Below are 13,950 nucleotides of genomic sequence, written 5' to 3'. Positions count from 1 at the left end.
CGATAATTCTCGAGTAACTTTCTCCATTATTTTTTAAGTTATTTATATACAAATATACATATAAAAAAATTATATAGTTCTATACTTTTATATATAATAATTAAATTTTATATTTATTCATATAATATTAAAATCAGTTATAAAATATCATTAATATTAATTTATTTCAAATTAAATATATTTTAATACATACATTTTGTAATATAATTTAAATATTATAATAATATAAAATTTAAATATTAGATATATATGTAAAAAAATTGTAATATGAATATAAAATTAAAAAAATTAATAATCACATAAATATATAACAGTGATCCTGATAAAAATAAATGTATTAAATATTATTCTTATTAGATAACTCACTCAATAATCATATTTTTTTCTAGTTTGAGAGAGAGATCTGTGTGAGCTAATGAATTATCAAATTCTTGAAAAATTATTCCATCATATCTTAGGTCTGGAAGGTGATACACCCCTGCAATAAGGACGCGATGAAAGGATAGAAAGATTTATTTTGTTTTAATATATATAACAAGGTAAATAAAGGAAGTGAATTATAAAGTTAATTCATTAATGAAATGCAAATAACTAGTACATCTAAATAATAATAGTTTTGATACAAGCCAAAAGGAATGTACATAGAATAGAAAGTAGGAAAGAAACTACCCAACCCTTACTTAGAAGCAAAATAAACTACTACAGAAAAATACCAAAAATAGATTACAGCTAATAACTTTGCTTCTGAGGTGATTGTTCGCCAAACACACCTGTCGGACTTGTTGTAAAAAGACACAAAGGGTGAGTTTGATAAATCAAACTCAACAAGTAACTCCTATCTATTAAAGCATAAATGATAACATAATAGAGCATGTAGTATGAACAATCAAAAGGTAGAAGCAACAACCTATAATCACCAAAATAAAGTAGCATTGACACATGTCATATTTCCAACAACAAAACTCTAATATGCTAATGCTATTAATGCATATGTCTAACCTAGGCATGATGTATCAGTTATTTATTGTTTTCAATCCATGTTTAATATTTACAACCATCATCCATGTTTAATAAACGAGGAGACAGGTGGGCCATGTGGAGAGGCGGATGGAGGATAGGCAAATGGGAAGGATGGGCGGACTCGTCAGAGTGGCAAACATACATGAAGGCTGCGGGACAGCAGGGCCGTGCGGAGAGGCATACGGTGGACTGGCAAACAAGCAGGACGGGTGAACTCACCGGTGGCAAACAAGTTGGATGGCGGCTAGACGGTTGGGTCGTGCATAGAGGCGAACAGCGAGGTCGCAGGAGAGGTGGACGTCGAACCGAGCGCCGGTGGTGGGGCAGGGTTGGTGGCGCGGTATGAACCGTGCAAAGCTAGCCTATGGCCTATGGGAAGCGGCCCAAGCAGCAAGCGGGATTTCGTTTACAGCGGAGTTCTAGTCAGGTCGGTTCCGGGTCATTCTTGAGTTTCCGAGTCAATCCGAGCCTGAACCGATTTTTGAAAAGTGTCAGTTTGTTGAACCAAAACCTGAACCTATTTGACATATAGGTTGACTATAACCCGGAATTTTTGGATCGTTTTCGGATCAAATTTTTGAGTCGTTGTCAAATATTGACACTCCTACTCATACTCCTTTTTTTATAAAGTACAATATCTCACTCTTCTACATTTCAGATTTAATTACACTTGCAAACATCCTAAATAATTTAAGAAATTATTCACATTTTTCTCAATTATTGCATATACAAACAATGACAATATCTTGAGGATGAGGTGAGGAAGATGGAGAGGACTCTCAACATTCTACATTTTCCAACCTTTGAGCCCAACCCACAATGGCTCCAATGGCCTCCAACCCACCTAATTGTATCTCCTCAAGGTTCTCCAAGGATCCACCCTCCCCCCAAAAGCTCCCAAACCAAAACACTCCATGACCCAACAGCACCTCCCAAACCTCTTCACCCCCTAAAGCTGTAACTACAGGAGCTCCGCCTCCTCCATCTACACCAAACTCCATCTTCCTCACCTCATTTGTTTCCAACTTCCTTCTCTTAATCTTCCTCGCCATCACCAACCTCTTCGACTTCGCCGCGAGCCTCTGTGGGAGCCTGAACAAGATGAAGATGCCAAGCTGCAGTAGAAGGCATGGGCAGCAACAGGAGAGCACGACGCAGTCGGCGGCCAAGTTGTTGCATTCTTCCATGCTGAAATCTGTCAGATAATGGAAGGGGAATAAAGAAGAAACTGAATATGCAAAGATATTGCTTGTTTAAACAACTATGGTGTTGAGATTAAACGAGGAATATTAATTTGATTGCTTGGTGGAAGTGATTTGAGGGAGGTTGGGAACACGGCTTTTGCATATGTTGCTTCTCTTGAGCCTTGGAGCCAACCTGGCATAATCTAAGCGTGATCTTATGTTTATTTGTATCTTTACGAAAGAGGGAAAGCAGAGAGGGTAATTTGCATAAGCTTACATTATTGAAAAAATTATTATCTAGGAACACCAAATGCCGTCTGGAGATCAACCAGAATGCGTCATCTCGCCCTTTTGCTCGGTAGCGCAGCTCGATACTGCTAATGTGGCTGCACCTGATTCACCTCCGGACGTAAAGCTGCGTCTGACGTCCGCACACAATAATTTCTCACATTGTTGGGTCTTGCGATGAAAATATAAATAGTTTACGGTTTTCATTAAAAGGGAGTAATAGTTCATAATAAAAATAATTTAAATTCTCTTAGATTTTAATCTGTTCAAATGGATAAATAATTATGTGCGGAGTCCGAACGTAGCTCACGTCTGAACTTCAATGTGTGCAAGCCACATGGCTTGATTTCATTGGAGTCGGGACACGTTCAGACTCAGCACGTAATAATTTTTCCTCCAAATAAGGACAACAAACTTAGTTTTAGAAAGAAGATTGGAGCTTCACTGCAAAGATTGGGAGCCTCACATCACTTCTTGGATCAAATTCTTTTAAATGAGAATAGCCAACCACATCTTTAAGGGGATTAATTATTTTGTGTGCATGCCAAAGGCCTTCCGGAGACCAACCATAATCTGCCACGTCACTCATGTGCTCGGTACTGCGACTCAGTACTGCTCGATACCGCGGCTCGATACCTCTGACATGGCACATTCTGATTTGTCTCCGAACCATGTTCTGTGTCCGATCTCCGCACATAATAATTTCTTCTTTAAGAAAGGATCAGTGTCAAGCCTAAGTCATTATTGAATGGGAGAGATAACTTTTTAAGTTTTTCTTTATTTTGGAAAACTTCTTAAATTTTAAAAGAAAAAAATAATAAATAATCTAATTTTTTTAAGAATTAATAAAAACAATTAAATAAGAAATTTTTTTAAAAAATAAAAAACTATAACGGTAATAGTGCTTATAGCAAAAGTGGCATAGCACACGACTATTTGGGCCTATTTTTAGGCCTAAACAAGCCTTTGTGAATCCCCAGATTTTTATTTCAATATTTCATACTTATTTGACCCTCATGGATCTCAACTAAGTTTCCATAAGCACCTAAGAGTAATTTTTTATAGTTTTTCAGCTTTATTTTTCAAAGCATAAAGAAAATTTTGAGTCAGCATTCTATCTCATCAGTAAAAATTGTTTCATAAAGAAATAAGAAAGCTTTCCCAAACAAAAAAAAATTGATACCAAAAGATAATCACAGATACATTGGGTGTGGGGAATCCTGAAAACATTCCCAGTCATACATCAAAGAATAGCTACAAAAGCCAAAAGAAGAAGTAACAAATAAAAGGGCTATATCACAAAAAAAAATAGAAAAAATTATTCTACTCACTACAAATCTCTATCAATCATCAAGCTTGAACGAGTAAAATCAGAGCTATAGTTCTGGTTACCAAATGCCATTCTTTGAAACATCCTGATCTCCTCAGAATGTGGCCCTGTATTAAATAGTTCGCTTCGGCCGGGTTGGACGCCATTGCTCAAGTCAATGTCAGCTGACATATCAAGAGCCCTCGCAACCTAAGAAATCATGAAAAATACATTATAAGAATGATGAAAAGTATCTACTTATGATCATAGGCTTATCTGACTATGGAAATGCAGAAGCTACCAGGCTCATTCGAGGTCTCATTGATCCCGAATGGCGAACGCAAGCCGCTGCGGCCTCGATCATTCGGAACATCTCCTTCATATTGTAGTTCTTCTCAAGCCTGGAATCTGGCAGAGCTCCAAAATCGCCAGATTCAAGGGCGTTTGAGAGTAGAGGACGAGCCTGGATGGTGACAGGAGGAACCAGTCAGGTTCTTATATGGCTTATCATAGTAAATAAATGAGACCTCAAATCTGCAATGCACATAAGTTTCAAAAAACAACTTGCATTTGAATATATCCTTCCTTATTTTTTCAATAAAAAGTTCCTTGAATGTAATGGGCACATGCGGGTTGGCCAGGAGGCTTCATCAAAATTCTAGACTTTGTTGGACTTTTCCAAAATAGTATTGAAGCGTCTAGAACCTTCTAGAAGATTCTCAAAGCAGACCAGAAGCTTCCGTGTGTCCAGAGATTCCATAAGTTAGGAATCAGATTTAAAAACCAATTTCTTAAAGGGTGTAGGCTAAGATTCAAGGGAGAGTTTTCAAATTGAGGAACCCAATGTGAATGTCAAAACTAAAAAATTGAAAAAACCTTCCCTGGAATCATATGATAGTTCACTTGATTGACCAAAAACCTTCATCAGGTAGATATTATGTTTTTTTTTTTTTGAAGTAATGAAGAAGATTTAAAAGAAATTATGCAGATTTTTTTAAAGTATTTGGATGAAAATCTCCCTTTGAGAAGATTTACAAGCCCTAATATCATCATCTTCTTCTTCCCTCAATTAATCAAGTAAACTCTAATTTCAATTACTACAAAGCTTTATAATTGAAGGATACTTGGCCCTAGCCATCATCTAGCATGTGCACGGTTCTATGCACATCCCCATGCCTCTATTTTCCATTTCGCGCTCGTGATGTCCTAGTTGCATGAGCAGCTCTTCATTGCGTTCTCGCCGAGCACTTATTTCATGCGCCCTAATGATTCTCATGTGTGCCCACAACTGCAATGATTCCTGAGGCTCCTCCTCTTGTAGCCTCTCCGATGATTTATGTACCTCCAAATACACAACCTACATGCTCATTTGCATATGTTGTTCTCGAAAGTATTTGCATATCTTGTTTCTTGTAACAATGTTACTAGCTCACAAACCCTCTCCATCCAACAACTTTCCACTATTTTTTCAACAAGATTCAGCATCTCTACAACAAAAATAGCCCTCATCCTATGAAGGCGAGCTCGCTATCTTCTTCACCAATGAGGAGATAGATGTGCTTGCTAAACCACTCGCCCTCTTAATTATTGGAGAATTTTCTATGGGTTGTCCTAATAAAGAGATAATTTGTAAACTCATGTCTAATTTACATCTGATTAGTGACAACTCTATTGGACTCATTGACAATCGGCATATCATTATCAGTCTTTCATCGATTTCACTTGTCGTGAAGTTCATAGATTTCATTTTCCTTTAAGAACAATCTTCGGTGTTTCTAGATCCGTCAATGTTATTTTGCCACCATGCACCTCCAATATGGGTGAGTTTACTCAGCACATTCACCCATTTGCATCTCACATCATTGAAGATCGTAGATTGCAAGCTCCATCTACATCTTCCAAGCTAATTCCAGCAAATTTCTCTATTGAGTTCTCACCTCATCTTCTATTCACCTATTTGCACAAAACCCAAAAGTTTCCAACCTCTTCTCCTTTTTGCAAATTGCAAACTTTTATTTCTATGAGATCTCAGATCTTCTTGGCCATTACACAGATGATATACCAAGATCATCTTCTCTCGATTCAACTATTTTAGTTTAATGGAGGCTGAAAATTATTTGATTGAATATTATTCTACAAGAATCAAAGATTTAGATGAAAAGTTAGTATCTAACTTTACTGTCTTGAAAGAAATTATTCTAAGATTAAAGAACATCGAAAAATGTATTCGTTGCTTATTGACAACACCAGTGGTATCACAGCCGCTTTTCAGTTGTAGTTACAAATGATTCCAATGCTACAAGTAACTATAATCTCAAGAAATCAATGGATTATAAATCATATTCAAATGACTAGAAGGAAATAATACACAGAATTTGTGATATGATAAAGCTAACACACACTGAAACTTTCTGAGTTATTCTCAACACATGCAAGCCCTGGAGTTGTGCTATGTAAATATCATGAAGATACTAACGAAAGTTTTTTCTTGAGTTCCAAAAGATTTCATTTATCCTTTGACCAACCTATCATGTAAGGAACATGTGATGAGCTAATAGCTACCGAAAAAAGATTTGATTAATGAAGCAAAATATAACATAAAATCATGGTTGAATACATGGTTGCCATATCCATTAGATCAACTTCAAGAATTTGACCTTGAGGAAAGGTCATTATTGGAGGGGAAGAAATGGTGTGAATCCACTTATAATTAGTTTAGCAATTAACAATGGATTAATTAAGAGGCAATATGAGGGTGTGTTTTCTCTTTTTTATCTTTGTTTATCTTTGCTTCTTATTTTGCGAGTTTGAATAGCTCGAAATGTTCAAGATAAGATCAAGATCTCATCAAATAACCTCAATAATATTCACATAACCTTTCTTGTTTATTTAGTATGTAATTCTTGATAACACAGAAGCTCTTCATCATATTATTATGTTATTCCATTTGAGTGCATTATCCATATTTAATAAGTAAACAAGCATACGTCTACTCTTATATTATAGATGAATAACTTTAAAAGGGAAGAATGAAGATAAAATCAAGATCGAAGAAACTTCGATCTAAACTTTTTAGAGATGGTGTAGAAAGTTCAAACAGGTATTGTATTAGCATAACTAAAGCAAGGAAGCTAACAAATCCACAACAACATCAAGCCATTGTCCCACTACGCGGGGTTGGTTACATGAATCTTTTTTCTTTATTGTGTCATGCTAAAAGTCAAATTCTCGTTTAAATCTAATAAAGAAATATCATTTCTAATATTTTCGAACCAAGTCTTTTTAGGTCTATTTCTACCTTTCTTAACATAAGTCAAATCTAACACCTCAACTTTCCTAACCGGGTCATCGGAAAGCCTCCGTTTCATATGACCAAACCATCTAAGGCGATTCTCTCTAATCTTATCTTCCACTTGGAGCTACTCCAACCTTTTCACATATATGCTCATTTCATATCCTATATTTAAGGGTAAAGCCACTCATCTACTTGAGCATCCTCATCTCTGCAAAAATTAACTTAGTATTATGCTTCTCTTTTAATCGCCAACATTCGGCACCATAAAGCATTGCAGGTAATCACCACCACCTTATAAAATTTTTCCTTAAGTTTGAGGGGGACTTTTTTATCACACAACAAGCCAGATGCATTCCTCCACTTCAACCATCCAACTTGAATTCTGCTGATAATATCCCCATCTATTTCACCATCACTCTGAACAGTAGATCCAAGATATCTAAAACGTGTACTCTTATTAATGACTTGATCGCCCAAAGTCATAATCCCCTCACAAAGTCTATTGCTACTAAAATTACACTCCATATATTCAATTTTAGAAGCAAACATATAAATCCCAAAATTTTGAATAGCATTAAATTCAAACTAACGTACTGCTTAACAAAAAGCTATGCATGGAAGACTCTGAGAATGACTTAAAGGACATTAACCTTGTATAAAACTGAAAAACATAAGCATCATGACTCAACGCCAACAAAACTGTGCAAAGCAAAGAGCCCCAAACTCATCTATAAAAACGTTTCTTTTCCCAGGAATAGTACAACTCAAGCATCCATATTGTCAAACAGATTAGGCACAATCCACCCATTTCATGTCTATCACTGCATTTTTTTCTATCATTATGAAATGATTCTTAAACTCATTTTGTTGCTTGTAAATAGAAAATATATTTTAGAAAATGCTAATTGTGCATTTGAAAATAAAATCATCACTTTTGAGGGAGTTTCATGAAGGCTTAAGGAGTTAATGTAAATGAGTAAATCACACCAACTATTGAATTTAACGAACTTATAGCTTTTCAAAACAAAATTTCTGACTTCAAGCAACCAAATGAGGCTTTAAAATGGAATATTAATAGATATCGGAAGGAATTATCTCCCAACTATGAAATTTGTCAGTATGGCCAGAATAAAACTGCAGCTGTTGGAGAAAGATCAAAACAAACAAGAAATATATGGCATGCACAAAAAATTAAAAATCTATGGCCATGAATATACCCATTCAACAAGGCTTTCATCTCCCAGAGGCTGGGAAGAATCAACAGGCTTCCTTCCAGTAATGAGCTCCAAAAGGACAACTCCAAAGGAGAAAACATCAGATTTCTCAGTTAGCTTGCCAGTTGATGCATACTCTGGAGCTAAGTACCTGGAAAGGCCAAAAGTGCAGATATAAGTTTTGAAATCAAAAGCACTATAATAATTTGAATAGATGCCGGGGGTGGGGATCCTGTTGAAAAAAGTAAATGGCAAAGGAAAGATTCAAAGATTGGAGCTAAAGTTTCATGCATTATACATGTCTCTTATCAAAATATTTGATATGGCAGGTCATCCAAAAACTTGTAAACTATAATTAGTTTAAGAAGCTATGAGCAATTACTATTTCAATTTTCAACATAATCAATTGTCCAACGCCCAACACCAAAACATGATTATAAAAACATTAAAACAAGAAAAAGATAATTTTTTGGAATGAATTAGTCAACTCCTTGGTACGTTTAGCTAGTGGCATCAAATATACGCCAGGAGACTGAGAAAGCTCAGAGCTTACAATCATTTTTTAAATAAGTTTGTTGTAACTGTGGATTATTGACTAACATTGGGATGTCAACAATATTAAAACTCTATGATTGTAAAAACAAGCATGAGGTTTCTAGATATGCATTACAAAAATGTGGATTTTACCCAAAAAATCATTATTAGCTTCGCATGATTTCAAGCAAAGTGGGAGGAGGGTATTTGATAGTTAGAAGGTAAACATCAAACGCATTAAAAACGTTCTTGAAGAGCTTCCATTTGAAGCGCAAAAATCTGGTTTGAAGGCGAGCTTTTTAAAAAATGGGTGCATATATATCCGAATTTAACGATTCAGCTTTAAAATTTGAAAAATCATCCACATAGATAAACAAACATTTAAATTATTTGAATTTAAAATTAGATTTATGGTTGCTCACATGAATAAGGATTAATTATTTAATCCCGCATCTTATAGATGGATTTAGAACCTAACTCAAAACACTGTACAGAATGCATTTAAAGAAAAAAGAAAAAAAAATTTCCCTCTTTGGCGAGTTGTCTGAGATCTTTAAGTATTTAGAGGAGAGATTTGTGCGGGTGATTCTATTAGCCTGCCTAAGAAAAAAAATTTAAGAACTGTGCTACAGGAAAAGCAAGGTTCCCTAGCAAGGATAGAGGATATTCGCAGCAATGTTTAAAATTTTCCCAACAAAACTAAGATAAAATTTAAGATCCCAACAATTCGGATACTTACCCAAATGTTCCCATCACTCTTGTGGTTACATGTGTGCAAGCATCCATGGCAAGCCTTGCTAAACCAAAATCAGAAACCTGATGCATAAGAAGGTAGATAAAACATTTAGAATATGAAGATACAAGCTTCCAAAATTAATTCCTAAATCCTAAAATTCCAGCTCATATAAAGTTGACAACCTGAGCTTCAAAATTGTTGTCTATGAGAATGTTCGACGATTTTATATCTCGGTGAATAATCCTGGGATGACCTGATAAAATAGGCAAAACACAATAGGAATAAACCTACAATCCAACGCCACAGCAGAGAAAAAAGAGGATTAGTTGAGTTTAATTACAATCCTCATGCAAGTATGCAATTCCACGAGCTGCACCGGCTGCAACCTTAACCCGGACAGTCCAGTCCATAACCAGTTTTCCTTGCCCTAAAAAATTGGTTAAGTAAATTAACAGAAAAACAATTTGGGTAGACAAACATGAAAACAAGTAATATCATGCCCTTAAAAAAGTTTTATCTTACCATGAAGATGATAATGAAGTGTATCGTTAGGCACAAAGTCATAGACTAGCAATCTTTGATTTTCAGCTATACAGTACCCTACTAAGGAAACCAAATGCCGATGATGAACACGGCTAATTATTTCAACTTCTGCTCTGAACTCTCGCTCTCCCTGAGAGCCGCCGACTTTGAGTTGCTTCACTGCAACATCTCTACCATCAGGTAAGCAACCTTTGTATACACAACCAAAACCACCTTCACCCAATAGATTCTGCTCTGAAAAACCATTTGTTATTTTGTGCAACTCTTCAAAGGAAAACCATGACTTTGAATTGCCTAAACTATGCTCATGCATTGAGTTCAAGGAACCCGGAGATCCTCCATGAGTTCCGAAGCTGTGATAGCCAAGAGGAGCTGAAGGGGACCGTTGGTACGATGACTCTGCTGTATTCAAATAGTCAGATCAATCATATTGGCAAGATGTGAAACAAGTCTATCTAGAAAAGTTCTATTATAAAAATATTTAACCTTGTAACATAGAATGCTTAAGTGAAGATAAAAATTGTGCTTTCAGATTTACCTGAAAATTGTGAAGATGGAGAGGGCATGACAAAACCAGCAGCATATCCGCTAGACTTCTTCTTACGCTTATTCATGAACCATACTGAAACTCCTATTAAACTGAGTACAACCAATGCCGATACTACAGCAATAGGCACAATCACCCCAGTATTGCTTCCACCTCCAACAGCTCTGCCATTTCCAGAGCCTATATTATCATTTGCTGATGGTGTACTTGATCTCCCAGGACTAACAGGAGTAGCCGGTGAGCCAGGCAAATTTGGGGAGGGGGAGCTTGGAGAATTGCTGGGAGGGGTTGGAAAACTCAAAGGTGGAGAGGGTGGTGTGGGCTGATTGATGGATGGTACTTGACTGGAGGAATTGCTTGGAGGAGGGGAGGGTGGAGAAGGGGCTGTCGGTGGTTGATCTTTTGGTGGTGGTGCTGATGGATTGGGATTAGAAGGGGAGGGTGGAGAAGGGGCTGTTGGTGGTTGATCTTTTGGTGGTGGTGCTGATGGATTGGGATTAGAAGGTGGAGAGGGAGACCTAGAAGGAGGGGGGTCTTGTGGAGATGGTTGTAAAGGTGAAGGTGGTGGTTTGGTGGAAGGTGATGAGGGAGCTAAACCTCCAGGTGGTGTAGAAGATGGAGGTGGTGGTGGCTGAGCCTGAGAAGGCAATGGAGGCGGTACTGCAGCTACAGGTGGTGGGGGCTGAGAAGATGGGGGAGGGATCACTGTAGAGGGTGGAGGGGAAATTGATGCAGGGGGCGGTGCAGTTGGAGTCGGCTGGGATGGGGAAGCTGGTGGCGGAGCAGGGTTGCTCGACGGCGGGGGCGAAGATACCGCTGGTGGCGGCGGTGAAGAACTAGGAAGGGGTGGGGGAGGGCTAGAAGTAGGAGGAGGAGTAGCAACCAAAACTGGCGGTGGAGAAGATGTAGGAGGATCGGATGAGGCACTGGGTTGGGAGTCGGTTCCTGGAGCTGGAGGTGGCGGGGAAAGGGATGGCTGCGATGGTGAAGCACCTGCTGAAGTGGGTGGAATTGCCGAAGATGAAGGAGGGGAGGCAGCCATTGTACCTAGCTTGAGTACCTCCTCTCTCTCAACACAAACTAAGCAATATCATATCTTTCATGGCGAAGCACAAGCGAAGATTACACTCATCACCAAGCCTCTTCTTTCCCTCATTTCCACAGAAATCCCCAACAAGCAAAAACCCCCAAAATCTCCAGCTTCTATTCGCCAGAGATCAAAAACTCCAGCAAATCATTTCTTAACAGAAAAAAAGGATCTAAATAAGTCAAAATCCAAAATTCCCCAGCCGCACGGAAGCTTTCTCGCTCAGAACACCACTCAACCAAACCAAATCTGCAACCATGCCAAAACAGAACGGAAAGAGATCAAATTCACCGCAAGTCAATATACAAACAGTTTACGAGCAATAAAAGAACTCATTTTGCATCCATAACCCCAAATCACCCAACCATTCCTTCCTTCTACCAACAGTTCAAAATTTTGTTGAACCAACTCATCAAGATCTAACCTTTTTTTCCTAGATTTCCGACCAAAACCGCTGAACCTCGTATATCCCAGATACCCAAAGTATAGAAGTCGACTATCAAACTTTCCAGGAAGAATGCCGCGCAGCGCGAGTGCAACGCCACTAACTGGAAAAATCCAGCATTCTTTTGAAAAAAGCAATTAAAAAACTTGCAAATTGAGGATACCGACCCTACCTGCTCTATCCTTGCCCTCCTCTGCTTCAGCTTTTGCGTTCACAACAACGTGACGGCGACTTCAGAATGCCTGTCGTCTGCTCCCGCGTTGGAGAGAGAGTTTTGTTCCGAGTAGCTAGCGAACTAATTAGACTACTCCACCAATTTTGAACAATTGAACGGGGAATTAGTCAAATTGAAAACTTTTGCTTGTTCTTATTTCCATGACGTATGATGCAGAAGGAAAGATGATTTACCTGAGGTGAGCGTACCTCTTCAATCGCCTCGCCGCTCTGCTCCATCTCCCTGATCATTTTACCTTTTGCTTATTATATTCAAGGCCAAGAAAAAAAAATATGGGGTACGTTACTATAAGGCTAAAGGTCATCTCCATTTTTTTTTTCAGTAGTTATGAGCGTCCAATTGAAGTATAAATCGAATGTTATTTTTTAGTTTTTTTTATTTATATTGATATAGTATTGCTCAGCTAAGAGAAAATATAAAATATATTTTTGTTTGATGAAGACTCATGACAACTGCAAAAGAAATTATTTCGTGCGAAAATCGGACGGGAAAGAATCATCTAGACTGTTAGTATACTCATTGTGTATATAAATTGTACATTGTATTTGTAAACAATGTGTATGAACAATTATTACGTCCTCTGATCGGACTTAGAGCTACGTTCGGCCGCCAATAACATGTCGCCACGTGCTCTTACTCTTTACCGCGCGGCCCGACGACTTGTAACTTCTATTTTGTAAAAGCTTTTTATGTTTTTTTATATGGAATAATAGAGATAATTATAAATTAAATTTAATAAGATAAAATATTAAATTATAAAATATTCAAACCTACCTCGCTGCTCCTAAGAAAATTATGTATTCTAAAAGTTTGTTTGCCATTATTTTTTAGTTTATTAAACAAATTTTATCATATCTTATATTTTTAAAATAATCAAATTATGTTTTAAAAATAATTGCTACTGATGAGTGGATTATGATTTACATGACGATTAAGAATTTATTGCGAAAAAGTCAACTACTAATTTAAATTTTTATTGATTTTATTCAACACCTTTAAATTTTTTTTAAAAAATCTACTATTATTTAAGAGAATATTTGGATTCATTATTTCATTAAAACATACTTTTTCTGCACTTTAATTTGGTTTCACAAATAGAAAGATAGATTGTCAATGAATAAATTTCTTTTTTAATCTCTTTAGGTAATTAGAAAAGTCTATCAATTTAACTAATTTACTATATTACTATGTAAAATAACTTAAAAGATTGCAATAAAGTTTCGTTTGGGAGAGCTTTCTTACTGCTTTATAAAGTAGCTTTCAAATACGTACAAAAAATTCTCTATCAGAAATTTTTTTTTGATTAAAAACAGCTTTAGGAAGTAGTAAGAAAGTTATCCCAAACGAAACTTAAGGCTTCGTTTGGGACAGAATTCTTACTTCTTTTTAAATTAGCTTTCTAGTACAAGAATTTTTTAAAATTAAAATTTTGTTCTAAAAAATTATTTAAAAAAATAAATAAAAATGTTGTCCTAAACGAACCCTGAGTTTAATTTTCAATAAACTATAAGTC

General features: G+C 36.7%; 1 protein-coding gene across 4 annotated transcripts; it reads right to left on the bottom strand.

The window, feature by feature from the left end:
* Positions 1-3,657: 3,657 nt before the first annotated feature.
* LOC110100689 (proline-rich receptor-like protein kinase PERK9) lies at positions 3,658-12,740 on the bottom strand. 4 transcript variants are annotated; one of them, XM_020828303.2, is made up of 11 exons: positions 12,611-12,740; positions 12,375-12,506; positions 12,182-12,305; positions 10,662-12,006; positions 10,103-10,525; positions 9,921-10,007; positions 9,763-9,833; positions 9,584-9,660; positions 8,314-8,461; positions 4,103-4,264; positions 3,658-4,011 (listed from the first exon to the last, which is right to left on the bottom strand). In XM_020828303.2, the coding sequence occupies exons 4-11, from the start codon at positions 11,710-11,712 to the stop codon at positions 3,823-3,825; spliced, it is 2,208 nt and encodes a 735-aa protein (XP_020683962.1). In that variant the 5' UTR covers positions 11,713-12,006; positions 12,182-12,305; positions 12,375-12,506; positions 12,611-12,740; the 3' UTR covers positions 3,658-3,822. The 4 variants fall into 4 exon arrangements, with proteins under 4 accessions (XP_020683962.1, XP_020683960.1, XP_028553916.1 ...); XM_028698084.1 differs by having other exon boundaries at positions 3,660-4,011; positions 10,103-10,522; XM_020828301.2 differs by lacking the exon at positions 12,182-12,305 and having other exon boundaries at positions 12,370-12,506.
* Between the last annotated feature and the right edge of the window lie 1,210 nt (positions 12,741-13,950).

This window comes from Dendrobium catenatum, unplaced genomic scaffold, assembly GCF_001605985.2.
Source record: "Dendrobium catenatum unplaced genomic scaffold, ASM160598v2 fragScaff_scaffold_1055, whole genome shotgun sequence".
Lineage (NCBI taxonomy): Eukaryota > Viridiplantae > Streptophyta > Magnoliopsida > Asparagales > Orchidaceae > Dendrobium > Dendrobium catenatum.
The sequence above is the reverse complement of the archived record's forward strand: the minus strand, read 5'-3'. Positions and strand labels throughout refer to the sequence as shown.